The sequence below is a fragment of the Ovis aries genome, chromosome 25 (genome assembly GCF_016772045.2).
Source record: "Ovis aries strain OAR_USU_Benz2616 breed Rambouillet chromosome 25, ARS-UI_Ramb_v3.0, whole genome shotgun sequence".
Lineage (NCBI taxonomy): Eukaryota > Metazoa > Chordata > Mammalia > Artiodactyla > Bovidae > Ovis > Ovis aries.
The window spans coordinates 29,235,026-29,258,905 of record NC_056078.1 but is presented as its reverse complement, the minus strand read 5'-3'; the positions used below and the strand labels follow the sequence as shown (position 1 = coordinate 29,258,905).

Genomic DNA, 23,880 nt, shown 5'->3' with positions numbered 1-23,880 from the left:
CAAAATTTCATTTCATTTATTCTCTTCACATTTGTGCTGGGGCCTCCCTTTCGCTGGCACAATGAAGGTCAAAAAGTGAAAAGTCACTTAGTCGTGTGGGACTCTGCGACCCGATGGACTATACAGTCCATGGAATTCTCCAGACCAGAATACTGGAGTGGGTAGCCATTCCCTTCTTCAGGGGATCTTCCCAACCCAGGGAGAGAACCCAGGTCTCCCGCATTGCAGGTGGATTCTTTACCAGCTGAGCCACAAGGGAAGCCCATGAAGGCCAAGGTCTACTTTAAAAGAGGCTGTTCAGAACACTGGGTAAATAAGGCAATTTATCTCTTTTTTTTTAGAGTTATCTCTTTTTATAAATAGTTGCATTAGCATGAGGTAACCATTTGGTCAATGCTACCCACAGACACTGGACCCGGCCATTAACAATAAAGAACCTTGCAAACTCTGGAAGAGCAACTGAGGTGAAGTTTTTCATTTACTGTTCTCACTGAATACTATGAAACTCATTCTGCTGGGGCTCTCAGATAAAAGTAGGTAAACAGATGGTACCCTGGGAACCAGAGTACTAATTCCAGTCATAAGCAAACACTGTGAGAACACAATTTCAAAACTTGGGGGCAATCTACCTGCATCAAAGGGCCAACACTGCAGGTCTGCACTGGGCCACCAACGAAGTTGTCAGAAGGCAAGACACGCGGGCATGGACACGCCCGGTGCACGTCACACTTCCCCAGGCCTCAGGCCATTCCGGGGGTGGGGGGAAGGCAGCTACATTTTTCATGAGAAATCCACTAGACTCATCAGCAAGCTTCAAATCCTGGAATCTGGGCGAGGGTCACCTCAGCTCTGCGGCTACTGAAAGGTCTCCGCCATGTGCCTCGGCCCCAGAACTTCTGAGGAAGGCATGAACGACCAAATGAAAAGTGCAGAGAGCCTCCACATGCGGGGGACCGGTGGCACCGGGAGGCTCCAGAACACCCAAGAGAAGGGGCGACAGTTCTCAGCAGCCGAGAGGCTAATGCCTACCCAGCGCGCAGTCCAGGCTGCCGCCCGGACTAATTACCTGATGGCCGTCATAGCTTCACCTTCCAGCCCCACGCGACAGCGCTCGCGTCCGATGCTCTGCGTCCCCACGGGTGGCGGCAGCAGGTACCACAGCCACCGCTTCTGGGCTCACTCAGCGACCCGGGAGCGCGTCCTCACACACCCCGCGCGCGGGCGGCCCCCGCCTCGGTCGCTCACGCTGATTGGCCGCGCCCGGAAGGGGCGGGCGCTCCGCCCCGTGCCGGCGGCCGGAGGACCTGCCCAGGGCGCCGCCGGCCACGGCAAGCCGCCCGTGCGTCTCGTGCCGGCATGCGGGCTAGCGGGCTGGCTAGCGGGCTCGGTGGCCATCTTGAGTCCTGGTAACTGCCTAGCCCCCGCTCCCGGCTCACGGTGCACGAGGTTGGGTGCCCGCCTCAAAAATGGCCGCCCCGAAAGGCAACCGGTTTATCAGTCACATGGCGCGGTCTACCTCGGCCAGCCCAGGTCGCTCTAACAGGGCTTGGGACGGGGGCGATGTCAGGGCAGTCTTCGGGGAGGGGGTTTAACAGCCTGAAAATCCATCTGCAGAAAAACAGCAACCGCCAGGCAACCTCAGTCCGGGTAGAATCGATCGCGTGGCAATAGCAGCACGATGTGTTAAATTAGAACTCGCAGCCTTTTAAGAGTCAAATGCTGAGTATGGTGGTCCCCTAACGTTTTGGACTTTAAAAACACTTAGGGCAGCTTATAAGGAAGTGTCCAGGGTCTCAGTGTAAACTTGCGAATCAGAACCTAGAAAAGTGAGGCCCGTACAATGGTATTTTTAGCAAGTTCCCGGGTTATCCAGGTACACGTGTAACTTTTAAAACCTCCAGGCCAAACTAGCCCAGACTATCCTGCTTGACACACTAACTGTCTTACGTCCTCGCTTTCCTGAAAAGGATGAAGCGCTCTGAAGCAAGCATCTAGTCATAGGGAGAAAACTGGAAGAACCTTAACTCTTGGCGCTAACCTTGCAATTTAGCGGGGGTAAAAGGACTTAAGAAACTGAGTCTGAACCACTAATAAAAGACAGTATATCAATTCCAACTGCGGGAAGGACTGACATGGGGGCGTTAGAAAATAAACGTTTTATGTTCTAAATAACTTGTTTATTCCCTCTTTATTCTGTGTACAAATATTTATATAAACAGAGCATAACCTCCAGTGGCATTCATTTACTAACCATTTTGGATGGGGTTCAATTCCATAATCTGAAATCAGTTACATTAGAAACACACCCCAACACATAACATTGAAATGTGCATTCTATGACTGAAGGAACTAAATATTTCCTTTTACTTAGTTTAAATTTTAAAACCAAAAGCAAAGTAAAATATTATTCCATTAAACAGTATTTTTCACTGCATACATTTCACTGTGGAAAACTTAGCATCCAAATTGAGACACTGCACAGATAAATATGTACTTTTTCAAGACAGTACAAAAAAATACAGAATATCTCAAATAGTTTATATATATATATATATATGTTGACTACATGTTAAAATAGTACTTTGCTACACTGAGTTAAATAAAACCTATTAAGATTAAACTGTTTACTTTTTAATATGGCTACTAGAAATTTAACTTTGTCTTACATTACATGTCTACCTGACAGTGCTGTTCTACTAAGCCAGCCTTGCTTTCTTACCCATCATTGCCCCTGTGACAGAATAATTATGTTCACAAAATGAAATTAGTAGATCAATGTACACAAATCGGTGGTTTCTTACAATCTAAAATATAAGTATTCCAAAAGATTTCAAGTTTTCTTCAAAAATGCTTTTTTTTTAACATTATTTTCTTTAATTTGGAAAATGCCCATCTAGAAGGAAGCCCTGCACTGTAAGTCTGATGTGTTCAGTCCATGAATAAAGGCTATTAAAAACAAGAGTCTCAGCTGACTGAGACTTTGTCCAAATGTCCACAACTAGTCAGTTGTTCCTCAGGAAGTGAATCAAAGCAGCAGCAGGATAGCAATTTGAAGCAGTGGAGACACTGACTAATTCAACAGTTTGCCTTCTCCACTAATGGAAAATGTTAATAGATAACCCACATGAGTCGGACACAAGTTAGCGACTGAACAACAACCATAACCCGGATGAACTAAGGCAAAACCAGGAATAATACTCAGAACAAACTTCAAAATCTCCATGCAACTTTTAATATGGGATGTACTATGGTGCTTTTCAGACTTTACATCACTTGAGAGATCTTATTATTAAGGATTCAGCAAGCTCTGTGGTCAAGATTTTGCATTTCCTTAAGTTCCCAGATGTTGCCAGTTGCTTCTCCTCTGTGGGCCATGCTAAGTAGCAAGGCTGTAAAGTAAAGTAGCAAGATTATAAAGGTAACAAGACAGAAGTGACTTGGAACCCCTACATGACTTCCTGCATGAGTTTACACATTACATGCTTTTCATGGCATTGAGAAGATTAAAAATTAATTCAATTCTAGTAAAGTGTCTAATACAGTCCTTAGCACAAGACATGAGTATTACTTTGTTATTACCACACTTGTTAAAATTATATCTCTAAGAAGCATGATATGAAAGCTAACATGAACTTGGCCCTGTGAAAAATAAATGAACTTTCAATCATGCTTTTAACACTTACTTTTGATTTTTAATAATAAAGGTAAAGAAAAAAAGGTGGTACACAAAAAAGCTAGATTTGAAACCCTGCTTTTAAACAAATATAGTATATTGTATGTTATTAAGGGATGATAAAAGTCTGCAATGTTCAAATATTCAATATAATTAAAGTCATATCAAATTCAAAGATTTAAAAAAAAAACAACTCTTGAGAAGTGACACTTTGCATCTAACAATCAATATTTTGTTTTTGGGGGGTTTTTTTTGTACTCATAACCAGTCAACACAACTTTTTAAAAGTGTATTATCTAAAATGTACTTAGGTAACAGTTCATTTCTGCAGGTATAGATATAAAGATGTTATTTCAGTAAACAGGGTTCATGTGTGATCCTTCTTTTAGAGTCATTCAGGTAAAGATAAAAGACATGTCTTTCCAGATAAAGGCAGCAGCTTTTTCCATTCATGGCATGTTCCTTTCCTCAGCTTTTCATGCTCCTTTTCTAATCTTTCCCTACCCTCTCTTCCACCCAGTTTTTTTCAACCATACACATACAAATACACACATGGTTAGCTACTGAATAACTACTAAAAAACTTTTGATCAATTTTCTAAGCAATTTATTTCAATCCTATTCGTCACTCTAGGGAAAAGCAGTCAATCGGAACTTTTAACTTTTGCAGCCAAAGATGGAGAAGCTTTATAGAGTCAACAAAAACAAGACCAGGAGGTGACTGTGGCTCAGATCGTGAACTGCTTATTACCAAATTCAGACATACACTGAAGAACGCAGGGAAAACCACTAGACCATTCAGGTATGACCTAAATCAAATCCCTTAAGATTGTACAGTGGAAGTGAGAAATAGATTTAAGAGCCTAGATCTGACAGACAGAGTGCCTGATGAACAATGGAATGAGGTTTGTGACATTGTACAGGAGACAGGGATCAAGACCATCCCCATGAAAAAGAAATGCAAAAAAGCAAAATGGCTGTCTGGGGAGGCCTTACAAATAGCTGTGAAAAGAAGAGAAGCAAAAGCAAAGGAAAAAAGGAAAGATACAAACATCTGAATGCAGAGTTCCAAAGAATAGCAAGAAGAGATAAGAAAGCCTTCTTCAGCAATCAATGCGAAGAAATAGAGGAAAAGAACAGAATGGGAAAGACTAGAGATCTCTTCAAGAAAATGAGACATACCAAGGGAACATTTCATGCAAAGATGGGCTCGATAAAGGACAGAAATGGTCTGGACCTAACAGAAGCAGAAGATATTAAGAAGAGGTGGCAAGAAGACACAGAAGAACTGTATAAAAAAGATCTTCATGACCAAGATAATCACGATGGTGTGATCACTCATCTAGAGCCAGACATCCTGGAATGTGAAGTCAAGTGGGCCTTAGAAAGCATCACTACGAACAAAGCTAGTAGAAGTTATGGAATTCCAGTTGAGCTGTTTCAAATCCTGAAAGATGATGCTGTGAAAGTGCTGCACTCAATATGCCAGCAAATTTGGAAAACTCAGCAGTGGCCACAGGACTGGAAACGGTCAGTTTTCATTCCAATCCCAAAGAACGGCAATGCCAAAGAATGCTCAAACTACCGCACAATTGGACTCATCTCACACGCTAGTAAAGTAACGCTCAAAATTCTCCAAGCCAGGCTTCAGCAATACGTGAGCAGTGAACTCCCTGATGTTCAAGCTGGTTTTAGAAAAGACAGAGGAACCAGAAATCAAATTGCCAACATCCGCTGGATCATCGAAAAAGCAAGAGAGTTCCAGAAAAACACCTATTTCTGCTTTATTGACTATGCCAAAGCCTTTGACTGTGTAGATCACAATAAACTGTGGAAAATTCTGAGAGACCACCTGACCTGCCTCTTGAGAAATCTGTATGCAGGTCAGGAAGCAACAGTTAGAACTGGACATGGAACAACAGACTGGTTCCAAATAGGAAAAGGAGTACGTCAAGGCTGTATATTGTTACCCTGCTTGTTTAACTTATATGCAGAGTACATCATGAGAAACGCTGGACTGGAAGAAACACAAGCTGGAATCAAGATTGCAGGGAGAAATATCAATAACCTCAGATATGCAGATGACACCACCCTTATGGCAGAAAGTGAAGAGGAACTAAAAAGGCTTTTGATGAAAGTAAAAGTGGAGAGTGAAAAAGTTGGCTTAAAGCTCAACATTCAGAAAATGAAGATCCCATCCCATCCCATCACTTCATGGGAAATAGACGGGAAACAGTGTCAGACTTTATTTATTTGGGCTCCAAAAAAAACACTGCAGATGGTGACTGCAGCCATGAAATTAAAAGACACTAACTTACTCCTTGGAAGAAAAGTTATGACCAACTTAGATAGCATATTCAAAAGCAGAGATATTACTTTGCCGACTAAGGTCCATCTAGTCAAGGCTATGGTTTTTCCTGTGGTCATGTACAGATGTGAGAGTTGGCCTGTGAAGAAAGCTGAGCGCTGAAGAATTGATGCTTTTGAACTGTGGTGTTAGAGAAGACTCTTGAGAGTCCCTTGGACTGCAAGGAGATCCAACCAGTCCATTCTGAAGGAGATCAGCCCTGGGATTTCTTTGGAGGGAATGATGCTGAAGCTGAAACTCCAGTACTTTGGCCACCTCATGACAAGAGTTGACTCACTGGAAAAGACTCTGATGCTGGGAGGGATTGGGGGCAGGAGGAGAAGGGGATGACAAAGGATGAGATGGCTGGATGGCATCACTGACTCGATGGACATGAGTCTGAGTGAACTCCAGGAGTTGGTGATGGACAGGGAGGCCTGGCGTGCTGCAATTCATGGGGTCGCAAAGAGTCGGACACGACTGAGCGACTGAACTGACTGAACTGACTGAACCTTCTTCCAATTCAAAGAGTTGAATCAAGATCAGTGGGTCAGAATAATTTTCTCATGTAAAGATAGATAAGCAAATATTCTATTTATCTAATCCTGTGGCTAGTCTGCCACTATAAGCACGTAGATAGCTAATCCCCAAATAGTTAAATAAGTACATTTACAGATACCATAACAAATACGTAGGCCTACCTTTTCAACAAATGCTTCCAACCCCAAAACAATAGCAAAGTTCTCTTCCAACACCACCAGTTTGTTGTTAAGAGTCCAATAAAACAAGTATTTCCATATAATGGTACATTTCTAGAAAGCTTTGTGGTAATACGTGTCACCAATTCCATGTTTTAGCCAACTATCAGATAAAATAGAGCAAATGTAAACAAGGATTCGTATACTATTCATTTCGCATTAACAGTAGCAAAAATTTATTACATCCCTAACTAAGCAAAAATAGAATGCCTGCGTGCTAAGTCACTTCAGTCCTGTCCAACTCTTTGTGACCCTGTGGACTACAGCCTGCCAGGCTCCTCTGTCTATGGGATTCTCCAGGCAAGAATATTGGAGTGAGCTGTCATGCCCTCCTCAAGGAGATCTTCCATACCCAAGAATGGAACCTGTGTTTCTTACACCTCCTGCCTTGGCAGGCAGGTTCTTTACCACTATCGCCACCAGGGAAGCACAGGAATAAGGAGGTGGGAATTCTAAGCCTAGACCTACCAAAAAAAAAGTATGTCTTTTGACCATTAGTTTCCTTATCTGAAATGCAAGGTCGTTTGTTACAGTCAACATCTCAGGTCCCTTTCAGTTCTTACTGGACAGTGGGAAAAAAAAAAAAAAACTGTCCACTTGTGACTCAATACAAATTGGGTAGATTTTTTTTTTAAGAATTGGTCAGTTTTAATGAAAATAAAATGTGTACAGTTTTACTTAGCTTTCATTATGGTCAAGGTTATTCAAAAAAACATTGCTAAATGTATTACCTCAAAAGATATAAAAGTTTCACTATTTTTATTTCCTTTAAATTATTGTCTGTAGATTCTTATGTCACATTTCACTTTACCATGACATATTCAAACAGAACCTAATCTTTAAATGGAAACTGACAATTTACTTCCCAGAAGAATTTGAAGAATATAATAACATTTGATTGATTGAACTTTATTTAGTAAGAATTCTGAGCAAAACTCCCTCCCAAGAACACCCACACAGTGCTTCTTTATTTTCAGTGAACCACAAATCTCTAAAAGTCAAAGAAAACTTCCAACCTAAAAGTATAGGACAACACACCTTCCCAATTATTTATGCTGCCAAGAATATATATTTAAATTACATAACTGAATACAGCACTATCATTTCATAAAAGGGCATTTTAACATAAAAATCTAAAAAAGACATCACAGAATAAATAGCACTACTCAAAGTATTGCTGGTAATCTTGTGAAGTATAGTTTCTATGTAAAAGATTTTTTCTTATTTTTATTTTACCATAAATCTGGTACTTCACAAACAAGTTTTTAGGACCCAGTCACTCGGGAATTTCCTAGTGGTCCAGAATGTTAGGACTCCATGCTTTCCCCACTGAGGTCAGGGGTTCAACCCCTAGTCAGAGAATTAAGATCCCACAATCCAAGGTATAGCCAAAAAAAGGGGGAGGGGGATCAATCACTCATTAGCTCAACAAATATTTCTTGAGTTCTACTCTACTACTCAAAACACTGGAGACTTAGCAACGACCAAGAATATGTACTGCCCTTAAAGAACGTGCCTTCTAGTGAGTGGATAGGGATGAATAGCAAAATAAATAAGATCATTAAATGCTCATCAGTGCTATTCAGAGAATTAAAGCCAGCAGATCAACACAGAGAAAGGCTCATTTACAGTGGGTAGTCAGTGAAGGCCCCCAGTAGCAGGGAACTGGATAGCAAAGAAGAGCAAAGTGGGGAAGGGATTCCAGACAGACATGACTAAAGTGACTGGAAGGCCAGTGTGAAGAAAGGCAAGGAAGAGATGGAAGGCTGTAGTCAGAGAAGAAGCAGACTGTCTTAGTTTTGATGAGCCTCAGAAGGTCAGATTTTGTTATAAGCAAGACAGGAATTAAGTTTTAAACACTTAATTAAGTTTTAAACACAGGAATGACATGATCTGATACTGTTTTAAGAGAGAATGTGGTTACGGTGCAGAGAATGGATCACAGGAGCATGAAGGCAGAAAGACTAAATTAAAAGCCTGTGACACGGATTTCCCTCGTGGTTCAGTGGCTAAGACTCTGTGTTCACAATGCAGGGGGCTCAAGCTCAATCCCTGATTGGGGAATTAGATCCCCCATGCCGCAACTAAGACCTGATGCAACCAAATAACTAACCTACTACAGTATTAAAGATGACAAATAATTCTGATTTGAACCACAAAAATAGTGGTGGACATAGAAGTAAGTGGACATTTTGGAGGTAGAATGACAGGACTTGCAAAATACAGGGGAGTACGGAAAACAAAGGAATCAACAGTAACTCCTAGATTGTAGACTACACTGGGTAAATTTGGACTAAATTGAGTAATGGTGCTACTATTACCAAGATATATGGAAAAGGCAAGAATCAAGTTCAAAGGACAAGTTCTAGGAGTGGTCAGGGATAGAAATAAAAACTTGGGAAACAGATCTTTCTTTCTAGTCGTTCTTACTCTGTAGTGCCTACTGGTTTCTATTAATAGACTAAACAGTTGTCCATAATTGTATAGGCAGTTTCATTTGAACAGCACCCTAAGAGGGGAGCCATTCTACCTTAGCTGTCACCTGCTAGCAGTCACTCTCTAAGTTGCTAAGTCGTGTCCAACTCTTGCAACCCCATGGACTGTAGCCTGCCAGGCTCCTCTGTCCATGGGATTCTCCAGGCAAGAATACTGGAGTGGGCTGCCATGTCCTTCTCCAAGGTACAACTTAATGAGGGGTTAGTATGTGCCAGGAACCATGCTATATATATCTTTCAAGTACTATCTCATTTGAATTTATAACTGCAATAGAAGACATTTTATTATCACCATTTACACTTAAAGAAACTGAAACTCAAAGAGGTTAAATAATTTGCTGAAAGTCATACATTACAGAGCAGAAATCCAAACTCTGGTAGTATGACTCCAGAACTGGGACTAGTTACCACTATACAGTGTTTGATCAGAGTAAACCCAAGATAGACTGACGTAAATTTGCTGCTGCTGCTGCTGCTAAGTCACTTCAGTCATGTCCGACTCTGTGCAACCCCAGAGACGGCCTCCTACCAGGCTCCGCTGTCCCTGGGATTCTCCAGGCAAGAACACTGGAGTGGGTTGCCATTTCCTTCTCCAATGCATGAAAGTGAACAGTGAAAGTGAAGTTGCTCAGTCGTGTCCGACTCTTAGCGACCCCACGGACTGCAGCCCACCAGGCTCCTCCATCCATGGGATTTTCCAGGCAAGAGTACTGGAGTGGGGTGCCACTGCCTTTTCCGGAGGTAAGTCTGAGACTTTTATAAATATCCAAGTTTCAGACCACTATACTGTGACTTCAACCCATACAATGTAATAGTCCATTAACAGCTTTCTTATTAGCTGGAGCATCATAGGAAATACTTTCAGAAGCTGCTTCTTTTTTTTCCCATGTGTACTTATTCATAGTTAAATCTAAGCAGACAATGAATCTGCCATTTTTATCTTTAATTTGGCCAAGACTCCTAATTGCCACCAAGAAATATCTCTTAGAGCTCTTCATTTTTTAAATTTCAACCACAATTTCATTTGTCAAAATCATAAGACTGAATTCTGACAAAGAAAAATATCTTTTTTACCACTCTGCAAGAATTCAGAGGCACACAATGTATACAAGGGTTCAATTTACTATAAAACTAAAAAAAAATCCCATCTCAGCCATTCATCTTGTGCAAATCAAATTTAGGCTTTAGGAAAATTACAAATTATTTCTTAGCAAGATCTTTCAAGACTCAGAAATTGAAACTACAAATGTCCACAAAAGGCTCCACTGTAAGAAAAAAATTTTTTTATATATTCATGCTATCCTTGGGTATGTCCTCTAACTAACCGGTGCCTATCATTTTCTAAATAAGAGTAAAAAATATGCAGCTTTATCCAAAGAGTTCTAAGGAACAATAGTTTCTATTGAGATTTTTAGAAATGATGAAACTGGTCTCTTATTCAGTGTTTTGGGGCTTTTTTTTTCCTAACAGTGTATTCTAACAACGGTAACCAGCAATCTCCTAGTTTCCACTTATGAGGACTGATCTAGATCTGAAGGCCCTGTCTTCGACCCTACTACATGGGCAGAGGGCAATCTTCTCCCACAGTCTTTAGGACAGGACAGACTGGCACTGGCTCTCATCAGCCTAAAGACTGACCTGAAATTGGATTTCAGGGTGCAGAGAGACAGCGCAACCCCTCCTTGTGGAAACAGGGTAGACTGCTTTCCTGCAATAACTAAGCATTTAAAATGGAAACACTTGGAAGTTTATACAGCAGTGATGGCAGTGGAGGTGGTAATGATAGTAGTCTCATTGTTACTGGGAAACCTGGGAGGGAGAAGGAAATGGCAACCCACTCCAGTACCCTTGCTTGGAAAATCCCATGGACAGAGAAGCCTGGTAGGCTACAGTCCATGGGGTCGCAAAGAGGACAGGACTGAGCGGTTTCCCTTTCTTCTTTCAAGCATCTATAACATATCACTTTGCCAGGGGTTGAGATAAGACATTTATCTTCACAAGCCTATTTACAAGCTTAAAATATACTTAAGTATTCCCACTCCCATTTCATTTGAGGGTGGGTTTTAATATTTGTTTTTAAATACTGGCATTTTAAATGCACAGAATTTCATTCTAAATTCTTATCGTTTTCCACATTTTCCTCCTTTATCACTTTGAAGGAAATCTTGATTATCTTCATGTCTTTCTTGATGGGAAAGAATAGTCTGAGGTGGAGGAACATTTAAAATGAATGTGGGTTATCTGAAAAACAAGACATTTGTCTGCAGACAGAGGCAAAAAAAATAATCACTCTCCAGTGTAACTAGTCAAATAACCAGCCCAACCCATTCCCAAAAAGCCAGGGGTTAAATTCAAACACTGCTTCAAGATCTGGGATTCTAAATAGCCAAGGGTATGGTAAGATAAATCCCTTTTACTCATATCCTAAGAGACTGCTATTAATATTCCAAATATGGGCAGATACGCTGATATGGACATTTCTTCAAATCCCTACAGCTTTTGGGAAGAAGGATGGAGGGAGGTGATAGGGAGTTTGGGATGGAAATGTACACACTGCTAGATTTAAAATAGATGAACAACAATGACCTACGCATAGCATATGGAACTCTGCTTAGGGTTACCTGGCAGCCTAGATGGGAGGGGAGTTAAGAGAATGGATACACGTGTATGAATGACTGAGTTCCTTTGCTGCTCACCGGAAACTAACACAACATTGTTAATTGGCTGGTCCCCAATACAGAATAAAAAGTATATATAAAAAAATCTCCACAATTCCATCATAGGGAATAGTCCTATTCTAGAAAGTCTCTGTCAGCTAAAAATACATCACAAAATCTACATTTTACAAAAATGAATATATTTTTTGCAAGTATAATTGACACCTAACATTGTATTAGCTTCAAATGATTGGGTATTTGTATATATTGCAAATAATCACCAAAATGTCTAGTTAACATTCGTAACCATACACAAAGATTTTTTTTCTTGTGATAACAACCTTTAGATTTATAACAAAAACGTTTAATGGTTTTGTTTTCTTTACTGTGAAGTGGAATAGGGGTTGGTGGGAACAGATTTCGCACTTTTCCAGATTTCAACAAAAGCTCCAGACTGACTATATGTGAAGGGAAGAAGTAGTTAAATCCAAAGGGAATCTCCAAACATTATAAGAAGGCAGTTCTTTTAGGCAGCATTAGGTAACAAACTTAGGACTCCACAAAAATGGTTAGACCTTAAATTATTTCTCCAAAAACCTAAAATTCACTATATACCATGTGAAAATAATATACATATTTAAACTCTGCACTTCGAAACCAAAAGTTGACACATTTTTCAATGTTATTTGTGCAAGTGGCAGGGTAGGGGAGTAGATTATTGAAATGAATCATCATTCAAAGGACGGCAGCAGAATTAAAAGCTTAGATAGACAAATTCGGTCACGCTTTAGCCATAAAGCACTGCCAGCTCCTGCCTTGGTCTCTTGGAGACCTGAGCTTCTCTCAAGGAGATCCATCTACCAGGATGAAGAAACCACACGGAGAGGCACTCAAACTACACAAAGAGGAATCTAGCCAAGATTTCCAGTCACCTCTACCAAAACAGACCAGACCTATTATCAGCTGCTGCTGCTGCTAAGTCGCTTCAGTGCGACTCCATAGATGGAAGCCCCCCAGACTCCCCCGTCCCTGGGATTCTCCAGGCAAGAACACTGGAGTGGGTTGCCATTTCCTTCTCCAATGCATGAAGGTGAAAAGTGAAAGCGAAGTCGCTTAGTCGTGTCTGACTCTTAGCTACCACACGGACTGCAGTCTTCCAGGCTCCTCCGTCCATGGGATTTTCCAGGCAAGAGTACTGGAGTGGGGTGCCATTGCCTTCCCCATATTATCAGCTAAATACTTCCAAGTGATCCTAGCCAGCTACTCCTGACCTATAAAACCATTAACTCTAATAAAATGGCTGCTCTTTGAAGCCCCTAAATTTTGGGACAGAAAAATCAAACTCATTGTGAAAATACATTTTGCACTGCAACTAACACTCCGTAAATACACATAACAGAAATATTTCACAAAGCAGTATTTATCCTTACCATATCCAATACACTGATACTATTTTCCTTTTATAAAATACCACTTTTTCTACACCCAAATTGATTCATGATCTAGTTTGAAAAGCTTTTTAATCTAGACTACTCACTTCACAGGTATATACACAAACCTAGACAGAAACCTTAATAGGACCCAAGTGTTCTGATTAATAATACAAAGCTCTTTTTCCCTTATACCATCCTAAGAGACCACAGGTATTACAGTTCATAACAAGAAGTTTCTCACAAACTCGAATACACACTTCAGAGCTGAGTGAAAAGCTGAAAAGCAGAGATGTCTGATGTTGGAAGTGATGCAGAAATCAGAAATAGCTAAGAGGAATTGAGTCCTTTTTTTAAATCACTTCCTTTTACTTCCCCTCTTCTTTTCACAGATCTGCATTTTCTTACTCCTACTTCCTTTTTCCTATGGTTCTCAAGCATTATAAAATTGACCTTTTAAGTCTCAGTTGAATTTAATGAAATGTTATAGTCATATCCTTAAAAGTAGACTAACTGAACATTTTATCATTTCTTTAAAAATGTTGCTTTTTTTCTGAATGAGGTCCAAGACTAATTGTGGCTGCAGGTCTTTTCTAATGAAAAAGAATTGTCACCACTGCCATCTCAGATTTGGTAGAATATTTTTATGACATTTTAAATTATTAATATTAAGATTAATTAATAGATATTTAGATTACTAGTAATAGTTTCATATACAATTTAGGAGTATTTTTGAAGCAAAGGGCTTATTTTTTTTAATCCCACAAATCACTATTGATTCCTGCTGTACTGTTTATATAATACCTGAATATTTGAGCTAATTACTAAACATTAAGACAGATTCAGGTTTGAACCCTATCTCTGCCATTTATTGTATAATCTTGAGCATATTAAATTCTGTGGACAGTAATGGTTATTCCATATTATTATAATAATTAATAATGCTAAGTCATAACATCCAAATCATCAATATCAGAGAAAAGTACAAAATCTCCAAAGTAAATAAAAACTTACCAGAGATTGTTCTCTTAGTTGGAACATTTTAACTCTCAAAACATAAGCAAAATTGGCTTATGCCAAGCAAAAAAGGCTTTTAATGGAAAACACAACCTGCTCAAAACTGAAGTTCAATGAGTTAATCCACTGCAAAGCATACAATTAAGTATATCCCACAACTTTATTTTAGGGTGTGAGGAGGGCTGGACACTTCCATATGTGAATAAGAGAATTTGAAAGACGAAGATCTAAACAAGGTTACCTAATAGAAAACAGCATTTCCTTAAATAGTGTGCTTATCTCTCACACAGAGAATTTATTTTGACAAGTTCTCAATTTCTGTCTTCAGAGTGTAATACACACACCAAGAAATGTGAATCAGATGTCCTGAGTGTGAAATGGGAGCTTACTACTTAGGGACGCTTAACCTCCCTGGGTCTATTTCCTCAGCAAAAAGCAGTTACCTGGTGGCCTTGAGAGGATCAGTAAGAAAAGGTAAGTGAAAGTTATTGACGTATTCATATGTTATTTTTATCTTTAAAAAAAAGAATGATACTTCATTTCCTGTTCTAGAAAGTAGGACCATGAGAAATTATAAGCCTTGGCATCAAATTTCATTTCAGATACTTAATAGCTATGTCACACGACTCTTATTTAACCTCTGCTGCTGCTAAGTTGCTTCAGTCGTGTCTGACTCTGTGCGACCCCATAGACAGCAGCCCACCAGGCTCCTCCTTCCCTGGGATTCTCCAGGCAAGAATACTGGAGTGGGTTGCCATTTCCTTCTCCAATATATTTAACCTCACTGGGCTTCAATTCTCTAAACACAAGGTAAATATGAGACTGATTTTAAGTACCTCCCCAGGCACTAACAACCTAAAGGGTCTAAAACATGTTCAGAGTTTAAAAAAAAAATCATGTGGAAATGGTAAATTATCATTTCAAAACCACATCTGGCTAATACTGAGATTTGCAGGAAACTTCAGCTCTATGAGATCCTACCCTACCTTAGAGTCTGCACACCTACCTAGACATCTCTTCCCACCCCTGTTCCTACTCCTACCCACACCAGCATTCCCTGGCATTCTTGGGATATACCAAAATAGCTCCTAAAAGGGAAGCCTAAGAAAAGCAGCTAAAAGCTCCTAAAAGCAGTCTAAGAAAGCCTGTTTTAACCTGTTTTATGAGTAAAAAGAAACAACATCTTGTTCAACAAGAGAGCATTTAAAGAGCTTTGAGTCTGACGTGATAGTTACAGGATACTAACAAGTCTTCTCAGGAATGTAGCTTATTCAGGCTTCACATAGAAGTGAAGTGGAAGGAGTCTCTAGTGAGCTCTGCAAAGAAAAACAGTTTCTAAAAAACTCTATTTTAGGAGGAACCAAAGACTTCCTCAGCCCTGCCTACAAAATAAGAAAATGTTCAAATCTCTAATGTGGTTAACTTCAAAGACAACACATTTGAACTGTTTGTTTAAAAAGATAAAATTTTCTTGTTTAACTTGCTTAACTCAGAAACTTAACATGGCTTTCCAAACTTTAGCTCAAGGGTTCAAAGGGTAAAACTATTTACTTTGCTACATCAAGCTTAAAGGAATTTGAGAACCCTAAGACATCTGAATTTGATTATTTTGCTCTATTTCAATAGTTTTCAAGTAACCCCTCTTGGATGAGTCAATAGAGACAAATTTCTTAAAAAGACCATTTTGGGATATCACTTATTGGTTACATGGTACATTGTTACACAGTATGTTATGAAATCAAGAACAATACTGCTAACCTTCAGTGCTTTTGGAGTTCATTACAATGCAAATAATCTCACTAAATATGGACTTGCAAACCCAGAGGGAAAAGACTGACCATTCTGATCGGTCACTGAGTTCTGTGTAAATTCACTCTTTCAGAAAATTCATTTCTCCACCAAATAAGCAGTTGTACTGTATTTATTTTAAGAAAGAAAACACTTACAACATGGCCTTAATAATACACTTCTATTAATATAGGGTTGTTGGTTGGTTGTTTTTGTGTGCTTAGTTGTATCTAAATCTTTGCAATCCTATGGACTGTAGCCCACCAGGCTCCTCTGTCCATAGAATTTTCCAAGCAAAAATACTGGAATGGGTTGCCATTTCCTCCTCCAGAGGATCTTCCGGACCCAGGGATGGAACCCGAGTCCCTTGCATCTTCTGCACTGGCAGGCAGATTCTTTACCAACTGTGCTGCCTGGGAAGCTATTAATATAGGAGAAATATATTTATTTTGAGGTAATTTCCCCTATGGACAAATGCATGAAATGATTATTATAGTCAAAGCTCACTACAGTCATCAGTAAAACAGAAATGCAGTCTAGAGTGCACCTCTTGGCCTCTGTCCTCCAGCATTGGATTTATTTCACATACAAGCTCACTCCACATGACAATAAAAAACAAAGGTCCAAGAACCATGAAACATTTTCAGGTAAGAGTTCTATCAACTCTTCTGAACAGATAACAATTTACAGTCAATATATGATTCCATTTTGCACCACTGAATACCACAAAGATAAGCTTCAAACCTCTTTAAAGAGTTTATTAATTCATTGAACAAAAATGTAGTGCCTATGTTGCAATGAAGTAATTAGTTATAAAGCATTGAGAGTTATTCAACTAGTTTCCTGACTTCAAGTAGCAGTAGACAAGATAAAACATGCACATACTGTGCACTGCAATAATACCAAGCATAAAGTACCAAGCACCAGAGAGAGAGCCATTCCCAGGCTGGGTGATTAGGAAAATTTTATAAGGAAGACAGGCTTTGTCTAGACCTTGAGGAATGAGGTTTCCAGTGGCAGCAGGAGACAGGAAAGGATTGTTTGTTCATTTTAGTAAATATTTTTTTTAAGTGCCATAATGAATTTTTCTCTTGCTGAGAGAATGACACCACCTCCTGCACCCTTCAAGTTCCTGGTATAGCTGTTGATTATAGTGTCTTCCTCAACATCCATACACTCCCCAACGTGTATAAACACACGCACACAGAAAAAAAAGTAAGAGTACATCCAAGGCTGGCCAAAATCCCCACCTCTGAGACACTAACTGGTTCAATGGTGGGTATGTAACCCAGGCAGGGCCAATCAGAATATTCTCAAAACCGTTAAACAGATGTGGAAAGTCTTGCCTTTGGGCTCATGAGATTGTGGGCTTAGGGATGAAAAATGCTGTCTTTCTTACTACATTTAAGATGGCCTGTGTGAGAAATAAATTCAATACCAGAGGATAATAGAAGCTAGGGATGCACTCCTAGAATGAGTCATATTTGGCTAGACTTCCCGCTCTGTGAGTCAACTGAGTCTCTTAGAGAATTAGAAATGGTTCTTGCCGGGAGCCAGCACGGGAGATCCCACCCATGGCAAAGGTCATGTGGAAGAGAACTGTTAAGCAAGGCTTCAGGACTCGAGGGTCTCCCTGGGCCTTCTCGAGCATCTACCCTAAGACCAGAATCTGTCTGTCTTACTATCTTGTGTCTTTCACCAACTTTCCTGACATACAGGGGGTTATCCCTGACCACCTTTCTCTGGAGAAAATCAACTTAGGGCTCTAGCTAATAAGTCTCCTGGACATGAGAGGAATATTTCAAATCAAACCCCCTCTATTAGCATTCTAGCTTGCTTGGCAGGTATATCCAGACTCTTGCAGCTACGCATATGATTATTTACAGCCTCCCAACTGTGAGAGGCACAGAAAGCCTAAAACATAGAGCCTTTCAAAGAGTTAAAAGTTATTAAAGTAGTGCTGGTATAGGATTTCATTATAGGGCCAATGCTTATTGCTAAGTTCCCATATCTCTTATCCACTGTGCACCTGGGAGTGCACTAGTTAACATAGTTGGAATGTAAGAAAACAAGTGTAGCCTTGAAATTAACCACATCAGACTTTTGAGCTAATTGGTTCTTTCTTGTAACTCACTGCACCTTTACTCTGTGAAATGTAACTCTGTTTGGCATTTTCTGAGGCTGACATAGATTAGAAATAAAAAGAAAAAACACTTTGAGGGAAAATAAGTTTTCTGGTTGAGCAGCCTTTATCAAAAGAGGGTCATAAAATGTTCACAGGCCTCCAAGGCCAGAAGATAATGTACACAACATCATTTGTGGTAAAGGTTTGCAGAAAAAAATCCTGGTTTCGATAAGGGCAAAACTGCTGACTCTGTATGACCTTGCATCTTTCATTTCCCTCTATGTATAAGGCAAGGTATAAAAGTACCTTTTGAAAAATAAAGCTTTTGGGCCTCGCTCACTGAAGCAGCTTGGTCTCCCCGTGTCAATCATTCTCTCTCTCTCCCTCTCTTTTTCAGGCTGATCGCTTGGAGCATAGAGGCTCCCTGCGTTCACTTATCTGCCTGGGTTTCTAAGACCTGAACGGGAAAACGTTCTGCATCTTCACTTCCTTGGGAGACCAGGAGGGCACCTGTGGCCTCCGTGAACAGGGCAAACTTCTTGTCTCGGAGTTTTATTGGCTTTCTATGTAAACCAAGGAATATCAGCCTCTTTCCCTCCTCTATTTTCTTATCTACAATATTCTTTCCTTATCTCTCTCTAAATCAATCGCCAACGACGTTTTCCCTTCGGGTTCCCCTGGACCATGCAGGGGCTGGACCCCGGCAGGTTCTACTAGGGATACAACAAAGTCCAGCCTCAGCCTCCAGAAGGCAAAAAAGTCAAGTAACTGCTTCAATATCATTTCCAATAACCGCTAATTTTGTGAGTGATCAGTGATCACATAGGCTACTTCCAGATCTATAATCTTGTATTTGCAGCTAACACAGAAAAATAGCAGGGTTTGCTAATGAATAAGTGTGGCTTGCAGACAAAATTGTGAGAGTCTGTTAATAAGTAAGCAAACTGGGTTTCTTACATAATTGCTATACACAATTTCTTATTCTACAGAAGGTGGTGAAATTGGCATGCATGCGATGAAAGCCAAATTCCAAGTGGAAATTCAAATGTTCTTATGTTGAAAGCTAATTATTGTTTTCCATTTATGGAAACATTTTTGAAGAAATCATGTGAGGGCACAAATACAAACAAAAAACCAGAAGTAAAACATAGAAGAGAGGGCAACAACTTTAAATCTGCTTTGGAAAATACTCAAAAGGTATCATCTTCAAGTAGTACCTGAAACTTCAGTTCATGAGACCACTTTCAATGAAATACGCCTTCTAAATCGTGAAATTCAAAAACCTGAAGTCTTTACCTTAGTCAGTTACTATCAGAAAGGAAAAAAAAAAAAAAAAACCTAATAACTCAATGACATAACCAGCACACGTACTATGGTAGAACTAGCCAAACAATACCTTTGAAACAAGCATTGATTTAGAATTATTGACATGTAGAATGGGGACCCGGAGAAGGCAATGGCATCCCACTCCGGTACTCTTGCCTGGAAAATCCCATGGACAGAGGAGCCTGGTAGGCTGCAGTCCATGGGGTCACTAAGAGTCGGACACGACTGAGTGACTTCACTTTCACTTTTCACTTTCATGCATTGGAGAAGGAAATGGCAACCCACTCCAGTTTTCTTGCCTGGAGAATCCCAGGGATGGGAAGCCTGGTGGGCTGCCATCTATGGGGTCACACAGGGTCAGACATGACTGAAGTGATTTAGCAGAATGGGGACTGCAGCAATATTTTAGCAAGTGATTCTGATGAGACACTGTTGTTTCCTCACAATAGTAAACTTTAAAAAACTGAATTTTTAAAAACAGAGTTTGATGAGATGGTTGGATGGTATCACTGACTTAATGGACATAAGTGAGCAAACTCCAGGAAACAGTGAAGGACAAGGAAGCCTGGTGTTGTGCAGTCTATGAGGTTGCAAAGTCAGACACAATTTTGCGACTGAGCAACAACAACAAATTGAGTATTTAAATTTTTCAAAAGGCCCTCAATCCTTTTATTGAATCCTTGGGGCAAGGTATGTTTTAGGGCCAGAATTTTATGAGATTCAGAAGTTTGTGAATTTTAGGAAGGTAATACACTTTATGTACTATATTTTGTAAACTGCCCAGGAAGGTTTCATGCAGCATGCCATTAACAAGCAGATATATCTACAGCAAAACACACACATTTGTGTCAACAAATAAATACTATAGAGAGCCTCACAACTGTTCCACGTTTTGCTGGCAAATCAATTCTATCTCAAACCTTTTTTTTCAATTTCCAGTTTTCAGAGCTTTGGGGACTTCAGAAATAAAGATGAAAAGACTATAACCTATATGAAAATCTTAACGCTTATTTTACAAAGTTTCAGATTTACTTAGTATCCCAGAGGTCCATTCTATAATGATACTCAGCCATTCAGCACTTGACCAAAATACGTATTCAGTATACATCAAGTTCCTCCAGCTTAAAATCAAGTCCTAATATATATGTTCAATGTAGAACAGTTGGAAAATACAAAAAAAGAAAAAGTAATAAACAAAAATAACCCACCATTTGAATGTAAACTGGTATAGCCAGTAGGCAGAACAAATGGCAAAACCAATACAGTATTGTAAAGTAAAAAATAGATAAATAAATAAAAACAAATTTCCAAGAAAAAAAATAGAGTTACCACATGATCCAGCAATTCCACCCCTAGGCACATATCCAGACAAAACTGTAATTCAAAAAGATAGACACACCCCTATGTTCATAGCAGCACTGTTTAAAATAGCGAAGACACGGAAACCAAAATGTCCAGTGAGAGAATGGATAAAGAAGACGTGGTGTGTGCAATGCTACTCAGCCATTAAAAAGAATGGAATAATGCCATTGTCAGCTACACAGATGCCCAGAGATTATCATACTAAGTGAAGTAAGTCAGAGAGAGAAAGACAAATACCATATGATGCCACTTAAACGCACCTGGAATACCCTTTCAACCTGAGGGCTTTGCTCTTTCTTAAACTCTGGGAAATTCTCAGTCATCATTTCTTCCAATATGTTTTAGGGAAATTAAAATGGAGGCAGTCTTGTTCAGGCTTCAGAAGTAAGGCAGCAGACCTCTGACCAACTTCTGATCTTGCCTGGACCTGCCTGGTCTACATGCCTACCTGTAAATCGCACAATTGTTACCAGCAAGTCAAGTGGCCTGTGACCACAAGCAGGAGCCTCCGAAACTGCAATATGAAGTCTCACCTATGGGGTCGACACACCGCCCAGGACCCTTTTCGCCACTAGGACTCCAGACTGCTGTTACTCAGGACTTGCCTGTGCTGTTCAAGTCTGGATGTAGAATTTGGCCAATTTGGTGATGCATATGCTACTGCCTCTATTGTTTCTATTTCTTTTCTTTTAATGACCATATGGACTCTAGTGGTAAAGAAATGACTATATGTTGAGATTAAGTCAAATAATCCTGTGTTAAATACTGAAATTATTTATTGTGTGACTTAGCAGCAGCAGCAGTGGTTTATTAATGAATCCTCCAATCCTAAATTGAAATAAAACTTTCAGCAAAACAACATTGCCTCTCCACTATTCACACTCTTTTCTCTTTTTGGAACTCCTTATTAGACATTAGTTGGTGCCTCAATTTTTACACATATCTATGTACTGCCAGGGAGAACTTCCAAATGTACAAGCTGGGTTTAGAAAAGGTAGACAAATCAGAGATCAAATTGCCAATTTGTTGGATTATAGAGAAAACAAGGGAATTCCAGAAAAACATCTTCTGCTTCATCAAATATTGTAAGTCTTTGACAGTGTGGATCTCAACTAACTGTGGAAAATTCTTAAAGAGATGGGAATACCAGACCACTTTACCTATCTCCCGAGAAACTTGCATGCAGGTCAAGATGCAACAGTTAGAACCTTACATGTAACAATGGACTGGTTCAAAATTGGGAAAGGAGTATGACAAGGCTGTATATTGTCACCCTGTTTATTTAACTTACGTGTGGAGCACATCAAGTGGAAACGTCGGGCCTGAATAAATCACAAGTTGGAATCAAGATTTCCAGGAGAAATATAAAAAGCCTCAGATATATAGATGATACTACTCTAACGACAGAAAGTGAAATGGAACTAAAGAGTCTCTGGATGAGGGTGAAACAGGAGAGTGAAACAGCTGGTTTGAAACTAAACATTCAAAAAACTAAGATCATGGCATACGGTCCCATCACTTCCTGGCAAATACATGGGGAAACAATGCAAACAGTGGCAGACTTCATTTTCTTGGGCTCCAAAATCACTGCAGATGGTGCCTGCAGCCATGAAATTAAGACGCTTGCTCCTTGGAAGAAAAGCCATTACAAACCTAGACAGCGTATTAAAAAGCAAGACATCACTTTACCAACAAAGGTCAGGATAGCCAAAGCTATGGTTTTTCCAGCAGTCATTTCCAGATGTGAGAGTTGGACTGTAAAGAAGGCTGAAAACTGAAAAATTTATGCTTCTGAATTGTGGTGCTGGAGAAAACTCTTGAGAGTCCCTTGGACTGCAAGATCAAACCAGTCAATCCAAAAGGAGATCAACCCTGAATATTCACTGGAAGGACTGATGCTGAAGGTGAACTCCAATATTTTGGCCACCTGATGGGAAGAGCTGACTCAGTGGAAAAGACCCTGATGTTGGGAAAGATTGAAGGCAAAAGAAGAAGGGGTTGGTAGATGATGAGATGGTTAGATAGCATCACCGAATCAATGGACATAAATCTGAGCAAACTCCAGGAGATAGTGAAAGACAGGGATGCTGGCATGCTGCAGTCCATGGGATTGCAAAGGGTCAGATACGACTTAATGACTGAATTTAACACATGTGTATATATACATATATATATTCTCTTGATTTTTCTTGATTTCTCTGTACTACAACTGGGAGAATTACTCAGTACTATCTTCCAACTCCAAAGAATTGATGCTTTTGAATTGTGGTGTTGGAGAAGACTCTTGAGAGTCCTTGGACTGCAAGGAGATCCAACCAGTCCATTCTGAAGGAGATCAGCCCTGGGATTTCTTTGGAGGGAATGATGCTGAAGCTGAAACTCCAGTACTTTGGCCACCTCATGACAAGAGTTGACTCATTGGAAAAGTCTGATGCTGGGAGGGATTGGAGGCAGGAGGAGAAGGGGACGACAGAGGATGAGATGGCTAGATGGCATCACGGACTCGATGGACGTGAGTCTGAGTGAACTCCAGGAGTTGGTGATGGACTGGGAGGCCTGGCGTCCTGCGATTCATGGGGTCGCAAAGAGTCGGATACGACTGAGCGACTGAACAGAACTGATCTTCCAACTCATTAATTTTCATTTTAAATGTGTTTGAACTGAAGTTTAACCAACTTTTGCTGTTTAATTTCAGGAACTATTTTTTATTTTATATAGCCATTTACTTCATATTTACTATTTTTTATTTATAACATTTTTAAATTAACTATTATTTATCTTTTTAAGGATCTTTAAAAATACTTAAAATCAGTTTGAAATTGCTCTAACAATTCATTAGATTTTAAGTGAGTTTATCTCCTGGTGGTTGTGTTTCTTTTCTAAGTAATAGTCTTCTTTATCTG

The 23,880-nt window shown here is 39.9% G+C and overlaps 1 protein-coding gene across 2 annotated transcripts in view; it reads right to left on the bottom strand.

Annotated features, from left to right (window-relative positions):
- Positions 1-23,880, bottom strand: part of ADK (adenosine kinase) — a 544,106-nt gene that overhangs the window by 514,089 nt on the left and 6,137 nt on the right. The window contains exon 1 of one of the 2 annotated variants that reach the window (XM_004021485.5): positions 1,067-1,182. The exons of the other annotated variant lie outside the window; for it this stretch is intronic. Within the exon in view, the coding sequence (XP_004021534.1) occupies positions 1,067-1,080 (14 nt within the window). The 5' untranslated portion in view covers positions 1,081-1,182. Of the gene's footprint in view, positions 1-1,066; positions 1,183-23,880 lie in introns of those variants that run through there. 2 annotated transcript variants of the gene reach the window in all.